The 16,558-nt window shown below is 39.9% G+C and overlaps 7 protein-coding genes across 7 annotated transcripts, besides 1 other annotated feature; 5 read left to right on the forward strand and 2 right to left on the reverse strand.

Annotated features, from left to right (window-relative positions):
• Window positions 1–1,050: 1,050 nt before the first annotated feature.
• On the forward strand, window positions 1,051–1,854 carry BEWA_015820 (signal peptide containing protein; the record flags this gene model as incomplete). Its single annotated transcript, XM_004832416.1, has 1 exon — window positions 1,051–1,854. The coding sequence occupies one exon, from the start codon at window positions 1,051–1,053 to the stop codon at window positions 1,852–1,854; it is 804 nt and encodes a 267-aa protein (XP_004832473.1).
• Window positions 1,855–2,594: 740 nt separating this feature from the next.
• Window positions 2,595–4,337, forward strand: BEWA_015830 (hypothetical protein; the record flags this gene model as incomplete). The annotated part of the gene is made up of 1 exon (XM_004832417.1): window positions 2,595–4,337. The coding sequence occupies one exon, from the start codon at window positions 2,595–2,597 to the stop codon at window positions 4,335–4,337; it is 1,743 nt and encodes a 580-aa protein (XP_004832474.1).
• A 770-nt stretch (window positions 4,338–5,107) lies between these two features.
• On the forward strand, window positions 5,108–8,015 carry BEWA_015840 (conserved hypothetical protein; the record flags this gene model as incomplete). Its single annotated transcript, XM_004832418.1, has 2 exons — window positions 5,108–7,764; window positions 7,889–8,015. The coding sequence occupies 2 exons, from the start codon at window positions 5,108–5,110 to the stop codon at window positions 8,013–8,015; spliced, it is 2,784 nt and encodes a 927-aa protein (XP_004832475.1).
• Window positions 8,016–8,217: 202 nt separating this feature from the next.
• BEWA_015850 (membrane protein, hypothetical) lies at window positions 8,218–8,973 on the forward strand (the record flags this gene model as incomplete). The annotated part of the gene is made up of 1 exon (XM_004832419.1): window positions 8,218–8,973. The coding sequence occupies one exon, from the start codon at window positions 8,218–8,220 to the stop codon at window positions 8,971–8,973; it is 756 nt and encodes a 251-aa protein (XP_004832476.1).
• Window positions 8,884–8,970: a sequence feature (GA-rich).
• Window positions 8,974–10,137: 1,164 nt separating the features above from the next.
• Window positions 10,138–10,956, reverse strand: BEWA_015860 (signal peptide containing protein; the record flags this gene model as incomplete). Its single annotated transcript, XM_004832420.1, has 1 exon — window positions 10,138–10,956. The coding sequence occupies one exon, from the start codon at window positions 10,954–10,956 to the stop codon at window positions 10,138–10,140; it is 819 nt and encodes a 272-aa protein (XP_004832477.1).
• A 126-nt stretch (window positions 10,957–11,082) lies between these two features.
• Window positions 11,083–13,743, reverse strand: BEWA_015870 (hypothetical protein; the record flags this gene model as incomplete). Its single annotated transcript, XM_004832421.1, has 1 exon — window positions 11,083–13,743. One exon carries the CDS (start codon window positions 13,741–13,743, stop codon window positions 11,083–11,085), a length of 2,661 nt encoding a protein of 886 aa, XP_004832478.1.
• A 719-nt stretch (window positions 13,744–14,462) lies between these two features.
• Window positions 14,463–16,274, forward strand: BEWA_015880 (tubulin gamma chain, putative; the record flags this gene model as incomplete). The annotated part of the gene is made up of 4 exons (XM_004832422.1): window positions 14,463–14,661; window positions 15,013–15,336; window positions 15,371–16,167; window positions 16,208–16,274. Exons 1-4 carry the CDS (start codon window positions 14,563–14,565, stop codon window positions 16,272–16,274), a joined length of 1,287 nt encoding a protein of 428 aa, XP_004832479.1. The 5' UTR covers window positions 14,463–14,562.
• Window positions 16,275–16,558: the final 284 nt, after the last annotated feature.

Below are 16,558 nucleotides of genomic sequence, written 5' to 3' on the forward strand. Positions count from 1 at the left end.
TCACCATGAATATCCATTACACATGTAGACAAACCAGTTGATTCTTGTACTTTTTATCTCCCCAAGGGGTGTAAACACCTTCATCTTCTGTAATATCGACGGAAGATGTAAATTCTTCGAAAAAGGTCGTCAGGGCCTTGGTATGCGCACCAAAGAGAGCGACACGCGTCTGGGCCTCTTCCGTTGTGATCTCCATTACTAACACGCCGTTTATGGACGATTTTTAGATGCAAATCCAAAGTTTTTCGCAAATGTGCAAATAGAGACGAGGATTTGTAGTGATGTCGTCAATGGGGAATAGACGAACGTGGCGCTGTCGCTATAGTGAGCACGAGTATCAGACCAAAGAGAGGATGAGTCTTTTTAAAGAGTGTTTCTCGGTGTAGGTTACCGTATGGAGTCTGTGGAGGATCAGTTGCCGTACCTGATGGTGGTAAACGGGGTGTGTAACACCACTTAACAGATGGTGAAGCGTACTAACGCAACAAACGTGGAAAGACAGGAATATACTGAATGAATACTAGAAGAGAAAAGTGGAATGACGAGTCCAGAGAATTTTCCACGCTGTTTAGCGGTTATCAGGGGCCTTTTGTGCTGCTACGGTCAAAGTCGCAGCTAAAGTGCAACGAAAGGGGAAACTGTGCCGATTTATCGCTACATTGACCATTAGAGGCAATGTGTATGGGAGACTTTACCTTCATGAGGATTCTCGGTAAACCGAGGGTACTCTGAAGTGTGGTAATGGCCTGTGCCAACTCCAGAAAATCTCTGCAGCTACTTGAAACTAACCGGTACGATCCTTTCGATGATGTGAGCCATTAGTGTAAAGGTCATGATCCTGTAGATCTCTACGAAAGAAGGAAAAAGCGGCTCATGGTACTTGTAATTCTTCGCGCAGATGTGGAGATCTTTATTCGCCAGATTCCAGTTTGTCTATTCATCCACAGCTGCAAACTGTTCGTGCTGCTTGTTCCTCATCCAGTCAATACATTCTATACCTTTGAAAATCTCGTACAAGTGCATGTCTATTACAATAGCCTCTCATTTAAAATGGTGACTGTTATGCAATTTATAGGTCCACTACCCATTTTCTGCGTCTCAGTACTCTTGTTTATCTTCATACCAGCCATTCATGCGGTTTTGGCAAAGAAGAAAATTGAGGTACCTATAGACCTCTCTGGAGGACGATCTGCGAGAATTGAAGCTACTCCATCAAAAATCTATCCAGGTGGTGTAATTTATGCTGTTCAAATGAGCTCCAAACATACTCACGTTATTGGCGATGTATTTAATAAAAGGGAACTTATTCTCCCTGCATATCCGACCGCTCTGAGCAGATCAATTCTGATTATTCCCAGAGATCGTGAGAGCTATATCAGGATTATTACGAGAAGGATGGGTCGTGGTAATTTGTTCAGCAGAATTGATGAATTCTCAAGGCTTCCGAACGGGTCATACGGAAAAATCTATAGGAGACCTATAGAAATTAACCTGCAATATCAGGAACCTGACGATAATATCAATGTTGATATGAAGATAGATCCAAAGTACAAAATAGGAGGTATTCCAGAAGATTTAGAAACTCTGCCCATTAGATATTCTGTCAAACCTGAAGTTGACCTAAAGGTAACCATTGGTGTGATCCGTTTTGGTGACCATATTGTTGATGATAAAGTTGGGTGGTTACTAAACAGGGAAGTCATATGGGAGGGTGGAGTAATAAATCCTGAAATAACTGTTACATCGATATATTCAAATGAACGTCAAGTCAGGATAAAGTATGGCCTAAAATCTGAATTGGAAGGGTTTCATATTATCCATGAGGAGAATGTTTTTCTTAATCTGTCCAACTAGGGAAATGTTTGACTATCTGGAGAATTGTGGTTTTTATAATCTCTGGTATTTATACTAGTTTAACAAATGTATGAGGATTATAAAGTAAATCGCAAAGTGGATACATAAAAGACCAATACGGGCATTTCTCGTCTATACCGGGAAACATAATTTCTGTGTGGTCACTGGAAGCCTTTCAAGTATGATGGGGTTTAGTATCTTATGCTTGATATTATGGAAATTCAGTAACATGGTGGAAAAGCTTCAATAGAACTTGAACTAGTTTTGATTATCTGCTCTTCGTACCTTTCATCGCCTATTGTCCAAATCATATAAACCTGTCACCATATCCATCTGCATGCAGGAGAATTGCGGATTCTATTGGCTCAATAATCAACCATTCTGATAGGAAAAGAATTTGGAGACCCTTATCCGTCTTTACAAAAGTACCGCAAAGTCATTAACTTGGGGTCTAATATGGTGTGTATGATATTCATAATTGTAGTATATATAGCTGTTTACACATTTTTATGAGCTGAAACAAAGAATCATAGACTTTATTGTAGCATAAATTATAGCAGATGTATCTATGTGTTACTAATCCCGCTAGTCGAGATATTCTAGGACTTTTAATGGGGAATAATTAGAATTTGTCTAGTGACATCTAGATTGTAAATTGAATACTTTAGGTGTATACATGCATATTTTCAAGTATTAAATACTCGGTTATAAGGGTAGATAATGCTAAAATGCACTAAAGGATGAATGAAGGGATAAATTTAGACATTGGACCAAGCTGGTGGTTCAAACAGCAACCCGGTGGAATATCTATAGTTAAGGCACAAAGTACTAGTTTTAATCGGTATGTTGAAAATGAATATTCAAAGTTTGGGAATCGTAGACTAATTGGACTCTCTTACAATGGAAATAAACTATCTAAGTTGTCAATTACAAAACCATTTGATAATATCATGAATGTGACGGTCTACTTTAATAGGTTAAACAACGTCTTTTTACTCATGAAAATTAGCACATCTGCAAAAAGTTATTATTATACAAACCACGATACAAATCAATCAATTGGCGAAAAGGCTGAATTTGATGATTTTGTAACTACCGCTAGTCATGCACTTAGTGAAATAGAACTCCAAGGCATACTCGATGAATTATTTATGAAAGGAAAATTAGATTATTATGAGTTATCTACAGGACTAAGAGAAAGACTTGTAAGGGGAGGTGGTGTTATACTTGATCTTGCTAATCACAAACATGGGATGTTTTACGTTTCTGATGAAACGAACATACAAGTAATGGTTACAGAAGATTATTCTGTCACTGGATATAAGGGGGTTCAACATACTCCATTTTACTACCAATTTTGGATTAAGGGTATAAAGAACAAAAACGGTGAAGAAATTAGAGTGGAGGGGCAATTTCCCAATTACCCCTTGAATTGTATCGTCTACTACCATGGGGATGACAATAGTTACAACAATCCACTATTGGTAATGTTCTATCTAAAAGAGAATACTTACGGAGACCCGATAGATGTTCCTAGTAAATATTTGATGTGTAAAAACAACCAAAAAATAAATTGGGATGTTCTCAGAGTTAAAGATTCTAGTATAGGTGACGAGGAACTTTTGCAGATACTTGAGAACATTTCTACAAATAATAGACTTCTGGTTGAAAAGATATCAGATGAGAATCTTAGGGCTAAGCTTGGAGATATCACTCGATATATCACTGTTGATTTAACAAATACTACCAAGTATCCAAAGCCCTATAATTATGAATCCGGTACTAACCGAGCAGAAATCCCGGTATATATTTTGGTTATGAAATATATAAACACATTTAATACGTTCACTATTGGGGAAATTAAGATGTCAGATGGAATTATCACTGGTAAACAATTACCCACGCCCGAGACAAAAATACGAAAATTATCGGCCTATTACACGGACTATGTGGGCAAAAATCTGTTTTTAATAGAAGTTATCCCCCTTTATACCATATCCAGTGGTTCACAAAAGGCTGTATATTACTATTACAGGGATAACAATGAATGGCGAGGCTGCAAACTTGAAACACTTGTTGAGATTAGAGATGATGGCAGAGAAGACTATAGGGTCACCCAAAATTTTGTCAAATACGTTGTAGAGAACCAAGGTAAGATAACCTATGATGATCTTAAGGAGCAAGACCTTATGGTAAATCTGGAACCGTATCCAAAGATAGAGGAAGAAGAAGTCCCTACGGAAAACCCAACTGAGGAACCTACTGGACCATCAACGCAAACCCCCAAGGATACTGTTGATACAGAGTTAACTTCGGCTAAATTTCCACCTCCCAAAGGTTCTGGTAACGCCGGTGCTATAGTCGGTGGGATAATAGGAACTCTAGTTTGTACAGGTGCTTTCAGCTTTGTGATGTGGAGGATTGGGCCATCATTAAGGACTTATATGGCCGGTAGAGAGCCTCTTCTCTTATCTACTGTGTAACTCCTATTCTTTAAATCCATAATATCCTCCAATCGTTCTTCATAGTTCCATACCAGACACAAATAACGAGTTAGCGCCATTCATCCTAGACATTCTCCAATAACATCCATAACCCAAAGATACATTTGCAACAAGAGACAACATACCATATCCTTCAATCCCATGATACAAATCTGTTAATCACTTTACCCCTCTTACTGCTACAAGAGGCTCCGTACGGATCGAGGAAAATTCCTCGCTAGACACTCTTCCAGGTACCCTTCCTATCCGCGAAGTCCTAGAGGCCTCGAGACCATCACCCTTTCTCCATTCGTACTTCACACACGACTATTCTCTATAACTGAAAATGTACGACGCAAACTAATTATCCGGATAGTCGGCACAAATTACGCTTTACATTCCGTCTAGTGATGTTACTCGCACTTGCGTACTTGCAGCCAGTTATTGGGTAATCCGCACTTTATCTTCTGTGCACATAATTGAGAAATTTTGAGGGAAATCGGAATGAAAGACGCCAATGTGTGAGCACTAGTCTCTGCAGGTGTGTATACGCGGAGCTGAAGGTCGTGTGGACGCTAATCCGCGCACATTGACGTTTCCGTCTTTAAATTCAAAAATTGGGAATTTATATCCAAAAGGAGATACACATTGGACTGGAACCTGCAAAGTAGTCGCTTACGGCAAATCCAGCTGCCATCCAGGGAGCAGAGGTCTCTGGCATCAAGACTATCACACAAAACATGTCTAAATCTGGTCAAACTTAGCTAAACATGGAGGTTAAGGGGCATGAGACAGACCCCGGCAAATCTGGCCATGGTCAGGGGAATGCTAAGCCTGTGAATAGTAGACACGAAGAAGCAAAGGATGGTAAAACAAACGTTCCACGTCAAAGGTTTGATATATATGGCAACAGGCTGCCCTGTGGTCTCACAGAATCGATGCTGTCGACTCTTCATTATATGAAGTACAGAGAAGCCATAAGAAGGTATACCGGAGAATTCAGAAACTGCCCATACGTTGTTTCTGCACTCTACATTGTACTGGTCATTTGTGTTATACTGACCACATCGCTAATATCGCAATATCTCGATCCTACGGACCCTGGAACAATACGAGGTAGCGAAAATGCAACATGGTATAGGCTGTATATTATGGAGGCTAACAACTTTGCAATGATTGTATCTGTCTTAATGGGAGCGTTTACAGTTGCAAACCTCTACTTTTGCATTCACCCCAATTCATACTCGAAAATTGCCTGCTCATCAAAGGTAACAATCAAGGTTTTCTTCCTGCTCTACCCCTTTTTGATGGTCTACAACTACCACAAAAATCATACGTCGATCGCACCTAGAGCAGTCTACAATATCAGAGCCTATAATGTTGTGGGAAATTTTCACTATGACACAATTCTGCTCACGATTTTTTCATTTCTCCTATTCTTCTTCAATATTATCGCATTTCTTTATCGCTTCGTCTACCCACATCTTCTCCTCACAATGATAAATGATGATGTAAAACTTTTTAGGGTACTGGAGTTTGAAGAAGTTCGCTTCAACGTCCCGCATGTACCTGGAATTCCAGATGGAAGAGTTCCAGGATATCGTATAAAGCTTGGACGAATCAGAGATTCTTCTGGACGTCTTAAAGAGCCGAGTCGTCGCTATAAAATTATAAGTGGGCTGATAAATCTCATGCACTTTAGTAGGAGAAAATCATACGATACCTACCAGTACGTAGGACAACTTAATAATCTCTTGAGGCCGCACGGATTCGGGTTTTGGAATAGCCCAAACTTTCACGGAGAATTACTAATGGGATTTTGGGAAGGAGGATTTCCGTTTTCACCATTCAAAAGCAGAGAGATTGGAACAAATTCAGGATTCTCCAATGTTGTTGTTGGATGGGTTCAGTGTAGGACCGATGGAAATATGCAAATGGGAGTAGCAAATGCAGAGTGTTGTGTGAGCGGACCATTTTTCAGGACATTTCCTAGAATTATGCAGTACTATTCTGCACCAAATGAGGATTTGGCACACGGAAAGGTACTAAAGTTTTTAGGTATTAGTGATGTTTTTACTGGAAAAGTATCTGACCATGCATACTTTACAGAAAACAAGGTTTTGATGACTCTGCAAGGAGTTTCAAATGATATAGTCTCATACAGATACGGAAATATCCTAAGTTACGTTCAGAAAACTTCCCTTAAAAAAGGAAAACTAAGGACGATATTTAACAGACCAAAACAATCAAAGGATATACCAAACATATGTTCAAAGTGTATGGAATGTATCCTCTATGGCCTATCCATACATACTCCGTATTTTTATACAAGCGATGCATCAACCTTACAAGTTTCACTTGATGATACAAATTTATATGTTCATGGCTATATTCGCAAAAATCCGTCTGGGAATGAGAAACGCGTTGAAACTTCAAAAGATACTTTGGCGAAATCTGATGAGACTGAGTCGTCACCGACTCATGGACAAATGCCAGAAATGGGCTCCAGCACAGCGGTTGGAGTAGATGCTGTTAAAGATGTAGATGAAATGTCTTATGACCCACAAAAGGTTATAATTAGCGTAGAGGGCAACCCTCCAAAACTCTCAGTCTCTGGATGGGTGAGAAGAGAGGAGGTAAGAGCTCTGGAAGCTTGGGTATACATTCACGGGTTCAATGTCAGCTGTATCGATTCTATAAGTATATTTGGACAAATCATTTCGTTTGGAAACTACCCACAGTATATAAAACCATTTGTATTCAGTTGGCCATCTGGGAGTAGGCTCACGCAATTTAGGTATGCAATTGCGCATTCGACTTCTTCTGCCACTAAAACCGCATTTTTACTCATGCTCAAGGCATTTTTGGATAATGGAATTAGGGATGTGCATTTTATGACACATAGTATGGGCGCTACAATGTTCCTTTCTGCATTTGCTGACATCCTAAATTCAGAAGATAAAGACATTTTTAAGCCACTTGATAGCAATGAGCACGGAAATCAATTAAGAATACTTACAGTGACACTCCTTAATCCATTTCATCCTGTTCAAGAATTTATTGAACATGACTATCCAAGACTAAAGAAGTATTGCTCGCATATTACAATTTTCTCGGATACAAATGACAAGGCTCTAAGAGTAGCGGAAATTATCACTCTAAAGAAACGTCTGGGTCGTTGTGTGAACAATTTGTTTACATTTTCTGAAATAGAGGATCCAGAAAAGGTGAGAGGGTATAGGAGTACACTTTGTTCTATCGTATTACCATTCACCATGGAAGAGTCCAGTTTGCATAGACCCAAGAAGGACAAGAAGAGGACTTGGCTAGATGTGGATGTTATAGATACCACGTGCCTAGGATCAAACGTCCATGCCATGAGACACTCTTATTGGTTTTTAAACAGAGAGGTCATGGAGGATTTGAGGTGAGTATACCATTAATATTCAGATCTTAAGTGTCAAGAGATCTAATTCTCCATTTATAGATCTCATGATATTCGTTCCATATCAACTATGCATGCATAAAATCTACCAAATAAAAACACATAGGGACCTAATCGTATCGAGAAAGCGCGCTGAACAACGCACTTCTAGGCTTGACAGAAGTTTGGGTAATGCATGGGTCTACAGGGTTGCTCCCGTAAACATAAACACAATCTTCGAAACAATGTTTTGATAATGACATTTGTGGTTTTATATTCCAGTTTGACTGACTGGTAATTTTTAGATCGTGATTTTACGCGGTAGAAATTCCAGACTCACAACGAGTAAAATCATTACATTTAGGGGAATCTATTTCCACTTTTAGATCCATAAAGATGTTAGATAGAAAATCCTATAAACAATAAATTGTACATGCAGATTATTTTTTAAACAAAATGACAAGACTTTTATTTGGGGCATGTGCACTTGCATGCTTCGCGGAATATACCTTTGCCCTGGGCTACAACTCATTCTATGATGGACCACCAACTTTGAGGTTTTTGGAACGGGAGAAAACATTAAATGCTGATGGAGAGCAAAAACCCAGCCACGTGGAAACGTCACCCGGAGTTCCCCCAAGTGTTACTGGAGGAAGCATGATGGCTCCATCTACATCACAGGAGAATTCAGGTCCACTTATGCCAAGTATATTGAACGCGCAATTTGGTCAAAATACTGCTCAAATGCAACAACCACACTTACAAAACACTCAGGGATTTCCTGCACAAATTCCATCGGCTGTTCCACAGATACATCAGGAGAATTATCCTACACCTCAAGTTGTACAAAACTCTCAACCACTAGAGCATTCACCAGCTCTACAAACTGCTATTACTACGGAACAACTGGAAACGCAAACAGTGGATCAGAGCCAAAACTTGAGAGGAGGAACAAATGGCAAGAAAGACCCCCTATACGAATCCTTGCAAGGACTGGAAAGTCAATTATCTAACGCACTGGGAGCTGTCAAGGAAAAGCTGGAAAGTATACAAGAGATGAACAAGAGACCAATCCATGTAGATTGTGGAGTCACTAGAGTACGTTTTGTATGCCCAAAAGACAAAAAGAAGAAGAAGGAAGATAATGAAGAATCTGAGGAGGACGATGACGACGAAGATGAAAAGGATGAGGGAGAAGATGAGGATGAATGATTGGCTAGCTGATCACACCTCAAATCCATTGCTTTAAGACGTCAGAGTGATAGATTTAGACCTGGTTTACGAGATGAAAAAGGATATTAGAACCTTATACTAACCGGAAATCTGCAAAATGTGCAAACGGGTAGTTAATTCCAATCACTTTTTAGTGTTATAACCTGGACTTTAAATTCCTATCAGTCTATAAGTAGACATTCTATGTATTTACATGTCTGAATATTGCAACTTTCCAGAGTATTCCTTAAGATATAAATATACGCAGATGTTTGACCCAGTCTATAAAATGGGTAGGCGCAGTTTACTCCTTTATGCATGCACATTTGCACATTGTATTACGAATATACAGTAGTAAAAAGGATAAAGTATTCACTCAAAAACCATAAATTTACACTAGGAATTAGTGGGTAACATAATTTTGGACTGTTAGGCACTACTTGTTTACACATCAATCAGAATCCATTCACTGCTGCATGTATAACTGATGTGGTAATGTAAACACTTTCTGTATATTATTAGAACTATGAGTGTGTGTCCAAGTAACGCATTTATTCTGGGTGAGCCTTCGGAACTTCCAAGTTCAGTCTCAATTCCCTACCTATATCCCCAAAATTACTCTTACCGCAAAGAATATACATATCGCGTATATAATCTAGTATTAAATCTATTAAAATGATCCTATCGGATCCGTTGTATAAAGACCAGTCCTCAAAGAGGTACGTGGCCAATTGTACTGCATTATGTCCACAAATTATCTTTATGAGTATTCATCATACAGTTAGGGATGTTTAGGCTTGTACTTACTAGTATAGCGATTAGGATGTGATGGTAAAGAGATTCTCATCCTAGTGAACCTCTTTTGAAATCTCCTCAACATTCATCACTCTTTTCAAAATTCCTTCATCTCCCTCATTCTCGCAACTTTGCCGTTTGAAACGACTCTTTTTTTCCTTTGTATGCTCACACATTCCACTTTACACGGACCCATTTCATCTATAGCTATCCACACCTCATTCGTAATCTCTCGTTACCAGCTCACTGGATAACCCTATGGAAGGTAACAACGGACAGCTTGTAAAAGGAGCAATCCATATAAACAGTACCCATGGAGCATTAAACCGAGACTTCCAATGTTCCAGAAAACATGAAATTTCTATACCTCTATCGAAAAAGAGCCAAATTTTTTCTCCTGGTAAGGCTATCAAATAAACCAATTTCCCTCAAGAACTTGTATTCAGATCTAGTTTCAGTGTCATTTATATATCTAGATGTGATGACAATCTTTGGATTTTCCATTCCTCCCTCCCAGGTGACCTCCCTATTCACTAGTCCTTCAATCTTGTTGTCCACAGTATATTCACCAAATTTAACTGTCCCAATGACGACTTCATCCTGAAGATTCTTTTGAATGGTATATTTGGCGGGTATATATTCCACTCTCACTGGTATGCCCATACGAGCCATTATATTATATACACTCCTGCTATTGGCTTCCCTGTTGATAATCGGTTCCTTATTTACCATGTGATTGTGCTCTACATCTAATACGTCTATTTCCAGAGGAACCCTCTGAATTTCTATGTATTGTATATCAGTCGGATATCTCATAAACTCCTTAACGCGAGAGCAAATTTTTTGGCTCCTTCGATATCTGTCGGTGATCCTAATGTATCTTGATCCATCATCCTTCATTGCCACTAGGATAGATCTACTCATTGCCGAGGGATCCGCAGAGGCAATTTGTTCTTGTCCATCAAACACGTCACCAAATACGTAGCGAGATATATAACCCCGTTTCATAGTATAATAAATACCTCCGGGGAATTCTACGGATGGGAGATTCTTAATATAAGGCCTAGGTTCCGCAGCAATGTCTAAAGTAATCACTATCTTGTTTCTTACCGGGGTTCCATTGGCTCCTTGAAGAAGAACGATGAGAAGTAGAATGAGTGGTGGAAGGGTTGTCCGGAATAGTACCATTTTTGAGAGAGTATAATGAATAAATAGCTGGTATAAGCATGGCTAGTGATGGACAAGTAGCTATCCATAATAGTGCTGCAGAAAGTTTTTTTAGTCCAGCTTAATGGTCATGTAATGTTTGTAAACTCAGAACTCTATCTTCCTCAGTATCCATACACTGTAGTACTCTTTACGATCTCTAAGATGTACTTGTATAACCCAAGGATCTCCTTTATAGCGATTATAAAGTTTCCATCCAGCAAAACAAGCCAAGGCAGAAGTACCAAGAACGCCCGTAGTTACAGAGATGGTAGTCTCAATAATATTATTAGAGTCAGAGCCAAGAGATCCATTAGGAGATCCAGGAGAAGTGACTGAGGATATAGCAGCAGCTTTAGTTTGAGGAGCAGGAGGATGTATACCTTCAGCTCCAACATCCTTTTGTTCATGAGAATCTTGAGGAGGATCTCCGTGAGGAAGAGAAGGAGCATTAGCTTCTTTAGTAGGAAGTTCTTCAGGGGCTAGTACTCCAGCATCTCCAGAATGAGTATCTTCAGATTTAACTTCTGTACTCCTATCTTCACCAAGAAAAGTGTTGGGCCCTCTAGATCCGGGAGGTTCAACTTTACCAAGGGCTTCTATAGCTTTACTAGTTCGGTTATCAACAGCTGGAGATTCAAGGACAGATACTTCTTGAGTTTCATCATTTCCACTTCCAGCTAGAGATTTTTCTTCTTCAGCATGTGTTGCTTCTCGTTCTAGTTGTTCAGTCCCTTCAGGAAGATGTTGTTCTTCACCAGGAGTAGAACTTTGATAAAGAGATAGAGCGGCAGCCATTTCTCCAGTTTTAGAATCACAAGTAAGAGGTATAGCACCAGGAGTGTCGGAGAAAGTAGGACAAGTAACAGCAGGATTGCCTTGTAGAGGTGAAGATTGAGTAAGAGAAGTACCAACACCTTGTTTTTGAGGAATTTGTTCACCTTTAGCATCTTCAGCCATTTGAGCCACGGGAGTACCTTGCAAGAGCATCTTAGTCTCAGACTCTGTATCAGGAACCTGGTCAGATAAGTCAGCATTTGGAACTTCCTCACGTTGAACTCCATTCTGTCCAAGATGTTCAGGATCAAGTGTTCGAACAGCAAGAAGTTTAGCAGAAATAGGTTTAGATTTAATAGTCGCTTTTAGATTCAGGTGCTTTAGCTTCTCTACCAGGTTATGAGCTAGATCTGCGGTAGTAAATCCAGCTACACCTAATCCATATACTCCAAGACGTAGTGCTCTTCCAACCGCTTTCAATAATTCTTGTTCGAATTCAGCAGCTTTAGCTTCCTGTTCTCTCCTTGCTTCTTCCTTTCTCTTCCTCTCTTCAGCCTCTTTCTTTTCTCTCGCTATTTTATCTTCTGGGCACTCAAGTCCTAGCTTCTCCTTAATACTCCTGAGAACGCTTTCAAGATTACCATTCCTAGAAGTAGTATCTAGACTCTCACCTTTTAGTTTACCCTCTTCTTCTACCCAGTTATTTCCACTCTTTGGACCAGTGTTCTTGTACCACTTCTTAGTATTTCCGTCATGACTGCTAACATAGATCAGAAGAGGTGTTCCCGTAGCTTTGTCATTGGGATTAGAACAAGAGGTAAAGAATACTACCACATCCTTAACATCAAATATTGGAAGTTTTACCAGACCCTTGGAAGGTCCATATTTGAAATCAGTTATAGTGAATGTTTCTCTTCCATTCCCATAGCTGTGTTTCCTGGCAGTAAATCCATCTAGTTTAACTTTTTTGTAAGTAGAAACTTGTACTTCCCGAGGACATTCTGTCCCACATTTTTTCTTTTTACAGTACGGGTTTTCATACTCTCCATCTTTTGCTGAGACATCTATGATAGTTGGTCTGAAAAGTTTGCATGTTTGTTTATGGAGTATTTTTTCAGTCAGAGGTTCTCCGAGTTGAAATTCATCCTCATCAAGGATCATTGTCCACCTCTGGTTACTTTTTTCTCCATCATTTCCCAGAGGAATAGGTATATCTCCAAAGTTACCTACAGCAACTTCCATCACAAGAGGTTTGGTTCGTTGCAGATCCATCTCCCAGTAGTAAACAGAGAGATGATGAATGTCTTTGCTAAGTGGAACAGGAGTATAACTTTCATCATCTTTCCATTCAAGAACAACATCTTTGTACCTAACGGAGTTTGCATTAGTATCATATGAATGTCTGTACTTTTTATACCAGGGAACAGTACCTTCTTGCTCAACAGTAACATTTGTCTTACCACATGGACAAGAATACTTTTTGTCTTCATAAATGTCGACAGAGTCAAGATTATGGAGTTTGCATGCTTGATTCTTTAATCTACTAGTTAGCACTGGATTTGTAGCATGGTCTGTATGAATTGTAAAGTCATCACTCAGAGGAACTTGTTCCCATTTTGTATGATCTCCACCTATGTTGAGGTACAAGTAATATGGTCTTCCTATACTATGAACTCTGAGGACAAGGGGCACATCTATGTCATCCTTATTATATGTACCTTTTGTATAGTAATATGTGGTTACTTCTTGGAGATTAGGATATTCTTGGGAAAATGAAGTATAGTTTCCATTACCATGTTTTATCTGAAGAGATGTTCCATCGTAGGTGAGTTCTCCTGTCCATGTGATCTTGGACATATCGTGGGTAACATACTCATAGTCTGCAACAGGGGCTGGAAGTTTCCCCTTAGTAGCCTGTACAACTCCATCATCCTGACATGTACCCGGACTTCTTCCTTCAGGGCACTTTTTCTTTATATTTATTGTAGACATTCATGTTACTTTATAGTCTCCCACTTTAAATCTCAAATTATGTTAGTCTATCTTCCATCTGGTTACTCCCTAGACAACCATACACTCATCCTCCCTCACAACTAGCTCACAGTCAGAGAGACTATCCACAGAACAAGATGAGCAACTATCAACACAGTCCTCAGTAGTACAATCAACACTCACGTCAGTAGAAATTAGTTCGTTTATCCAATCACCAACTTCCACCGAGTCCATTTCTTCATCTACCAATGAATACAGAGGATCCTATACTGCGTATACTCGCCATTTCTCCTCTATTCACTAGGCTAATAGAGTCTCTATCACTCTTCTTTAAGCTCCCGTTGGTCGCCCATTCGTTACACTCATTCCATAGCCACAAACTCCCTTGTCTAGGACATCGGTGGGTCGTTCATGGCTCCCCTGTATCACTGAGTCGCCACAAGCCATTGGAAACCCGTAGAATTTTCCTTCCTTGTCCATTCTTCCAGGTACCCCTTGTCTCTGTAGGCTTTTGTGGTCGTTGGTCTCACCAATCTCCTTTTCGGATGCTCCCTAGAAATCTTGCAACTGCCATTATTACGCATACCACTTACTATTTACTACATTTGCATAAAACCGTCTACATTGTTCATTAATCTGGGAATGTTCGTCGTCCAGTCGCCGCACTTGCGGTGTGTACGTCGTATGTACGGTGGTCGGACCGCATAACGTGTCTTTGGCATTTTGCCTCTGAGATGACGAGATTGTGGTACAGTCTGATTAGATTCTGCCAATAATGGCACATCGTTGATAAATAAAGTCTAAAACAGCCTATCGACAATGCCGAGGGAAATTATCACTTTGCAAGTTGGACAATGCGGAAACCAAGTCGGCATGGAGTTCTGGAAGAACCTGTGCGCAGAACACGGCATAAATAAGGTTAGCTTGTACACACAGTTTGTCTAGAGAGGATGAAAAGCACACGTACGACATCACTGGTTGATAAAGTGGCCGTTTTTGGTCCTCTGTGGCTCTTGCTAGTACAAGTGATGGATGACCAAAGGGTTGACGTCCACAGGATGTCCCTGTTTGGATACGGTCTCCTCCCAGCTCCTTGTCTCCAAAGTGAGATGCTGGTCCGGAGATTGCAGAGGTGCACAAACTTCATACCAGTCGGAGGCCTTTGGAGATGCCTTTGTGGCAAGTTTATGACCTCGACAAGTGCAAATAATCTCCTAGCTTGTACGCTTCGGATTCCGTACATTCCATACACTAAACATTTTTATTCAGGAGGGCATTTTTATGGATGCAGTAAATGCACATAATGATCGTAAGGACGTCTTTTTCTACCAGGCAGATGACGAGCATTACATTCCCAGGGCTCTCCTGTTCGATTTGGAGCCGAGGGTTGTCCATGGAATAATGGCATCGGATTACAAAAATTTGTTCAATCCGGAAAATGTATTTGTTTCAAAAGATGGCGGCGGAGCCGGAAACAATTGGGGTTGCGGGTATTCATCTGCACTTAAAGTCCAAGAGGATGTAATGGATATGATTGATAGAGAGGCTGATGGATCTGATAGTTTGGAAGGATTCTTCATGTGCCACTCCATTGTAAGTTTAATGAACATTTATTCTGGTTTTATAGGCTGGAGGAACGGGTAGTGGCATGGGTAGCTACTTTCTGGAGGTGTTGAATGACAGATATCCAAAAAAACTCATTCAAACATATTCTGTATTTCCTCAACTTACGGCCGATTCTAGCGATGTAGTTGTGCAGCCTTATAACTGCATACTTACTTTGAAAAGACTCGCTTTAAATGCTGACTCTGTCGTGGTTTTGGATAACACAGCTCTCCATCGTATTGTTGAAGATAAACTCAAGCTCAAGGATCCAACCATGGAAGAAACAAATTCTTTGGTTTCCACTGTCATTTCCGCAAGCACATCAACAATGAGATATCCTGGACCAATTAATAACAATTTGATTGGTCTTGTATCATCAATGATCGTAATACCGAGGTGCCATTTCCTCGTCACTTCATACACTCCTCTCTCCACACACAGACAAGTATCTGCAATACAGAGAACAACCGTTGTAGATATAATGAGGAGGCTTTTTCAGACTCAAAATATTATGATGTCTGCGTCGATGAAAAATGGAAAGTATATTTCAGCCCTCAATGTAATTAGGGGACAAGTTGACCCTGGAGAGATTTTCAAGGGTCTAGAAAAGCTAAGGGAACGAAAACTTGTCGAATTTATAAAGTGGAACCCTGCGACGATACAAGTCACGATATCAAAACAGTCGCCATATGTACGAAACAAACATAAATTGTCTGGTCTATTGATGGGAAATAACACCTCAATTGCAAAGTTATTTGAAACTTGCATGGACCAATATGACAAGCTGTTCAAGAGGAGAGCATTTTTAGAGAATTACAAGTTAGTACACCGCTATACTCCCTATATTCGCCAATTTTAGGAAGGAAGAAATGTTTTCAAGTCCAGATGGACAAGGAAATTTTGAAGAAATGGAACACTCCAGGTAAGAATACTTTGTGCATGCTACAAGATTCCGGATGAGAGGGACTAGTGTTTATTTGTTGCGGCCATGTGTACGCTTTTTATACTGAAGATTTTCACTCCAGTGGAACATCCATACTATACTACTGAAGACTGTATTGATAGCTGCTCATCTTTTTCTGTGGATAGTATCTCTGACGGTGAGCTAGTTGTGAGGGAGGATGAATGTATGGTTGTCTAGGGAGTAGTAGTTAAGGTACTGGTCTGCTCCCTTTGGTCGCATTGAGACTGCTCATGGATCTCAGAGTTT

The sequence above is a fragment of the Theileria equi genome (genome assembly GCF_000342415.1).
Source record: "Theileria equi strain WA chromosome 4 map unlocalized gcontig_1105316255033, whole genome shotgun sequence".
NCBI lineage: Eukaryota > Apicomplexa > Aconoidasida > Piroplasmida > Theileriidae > Theileria > Theileria equi.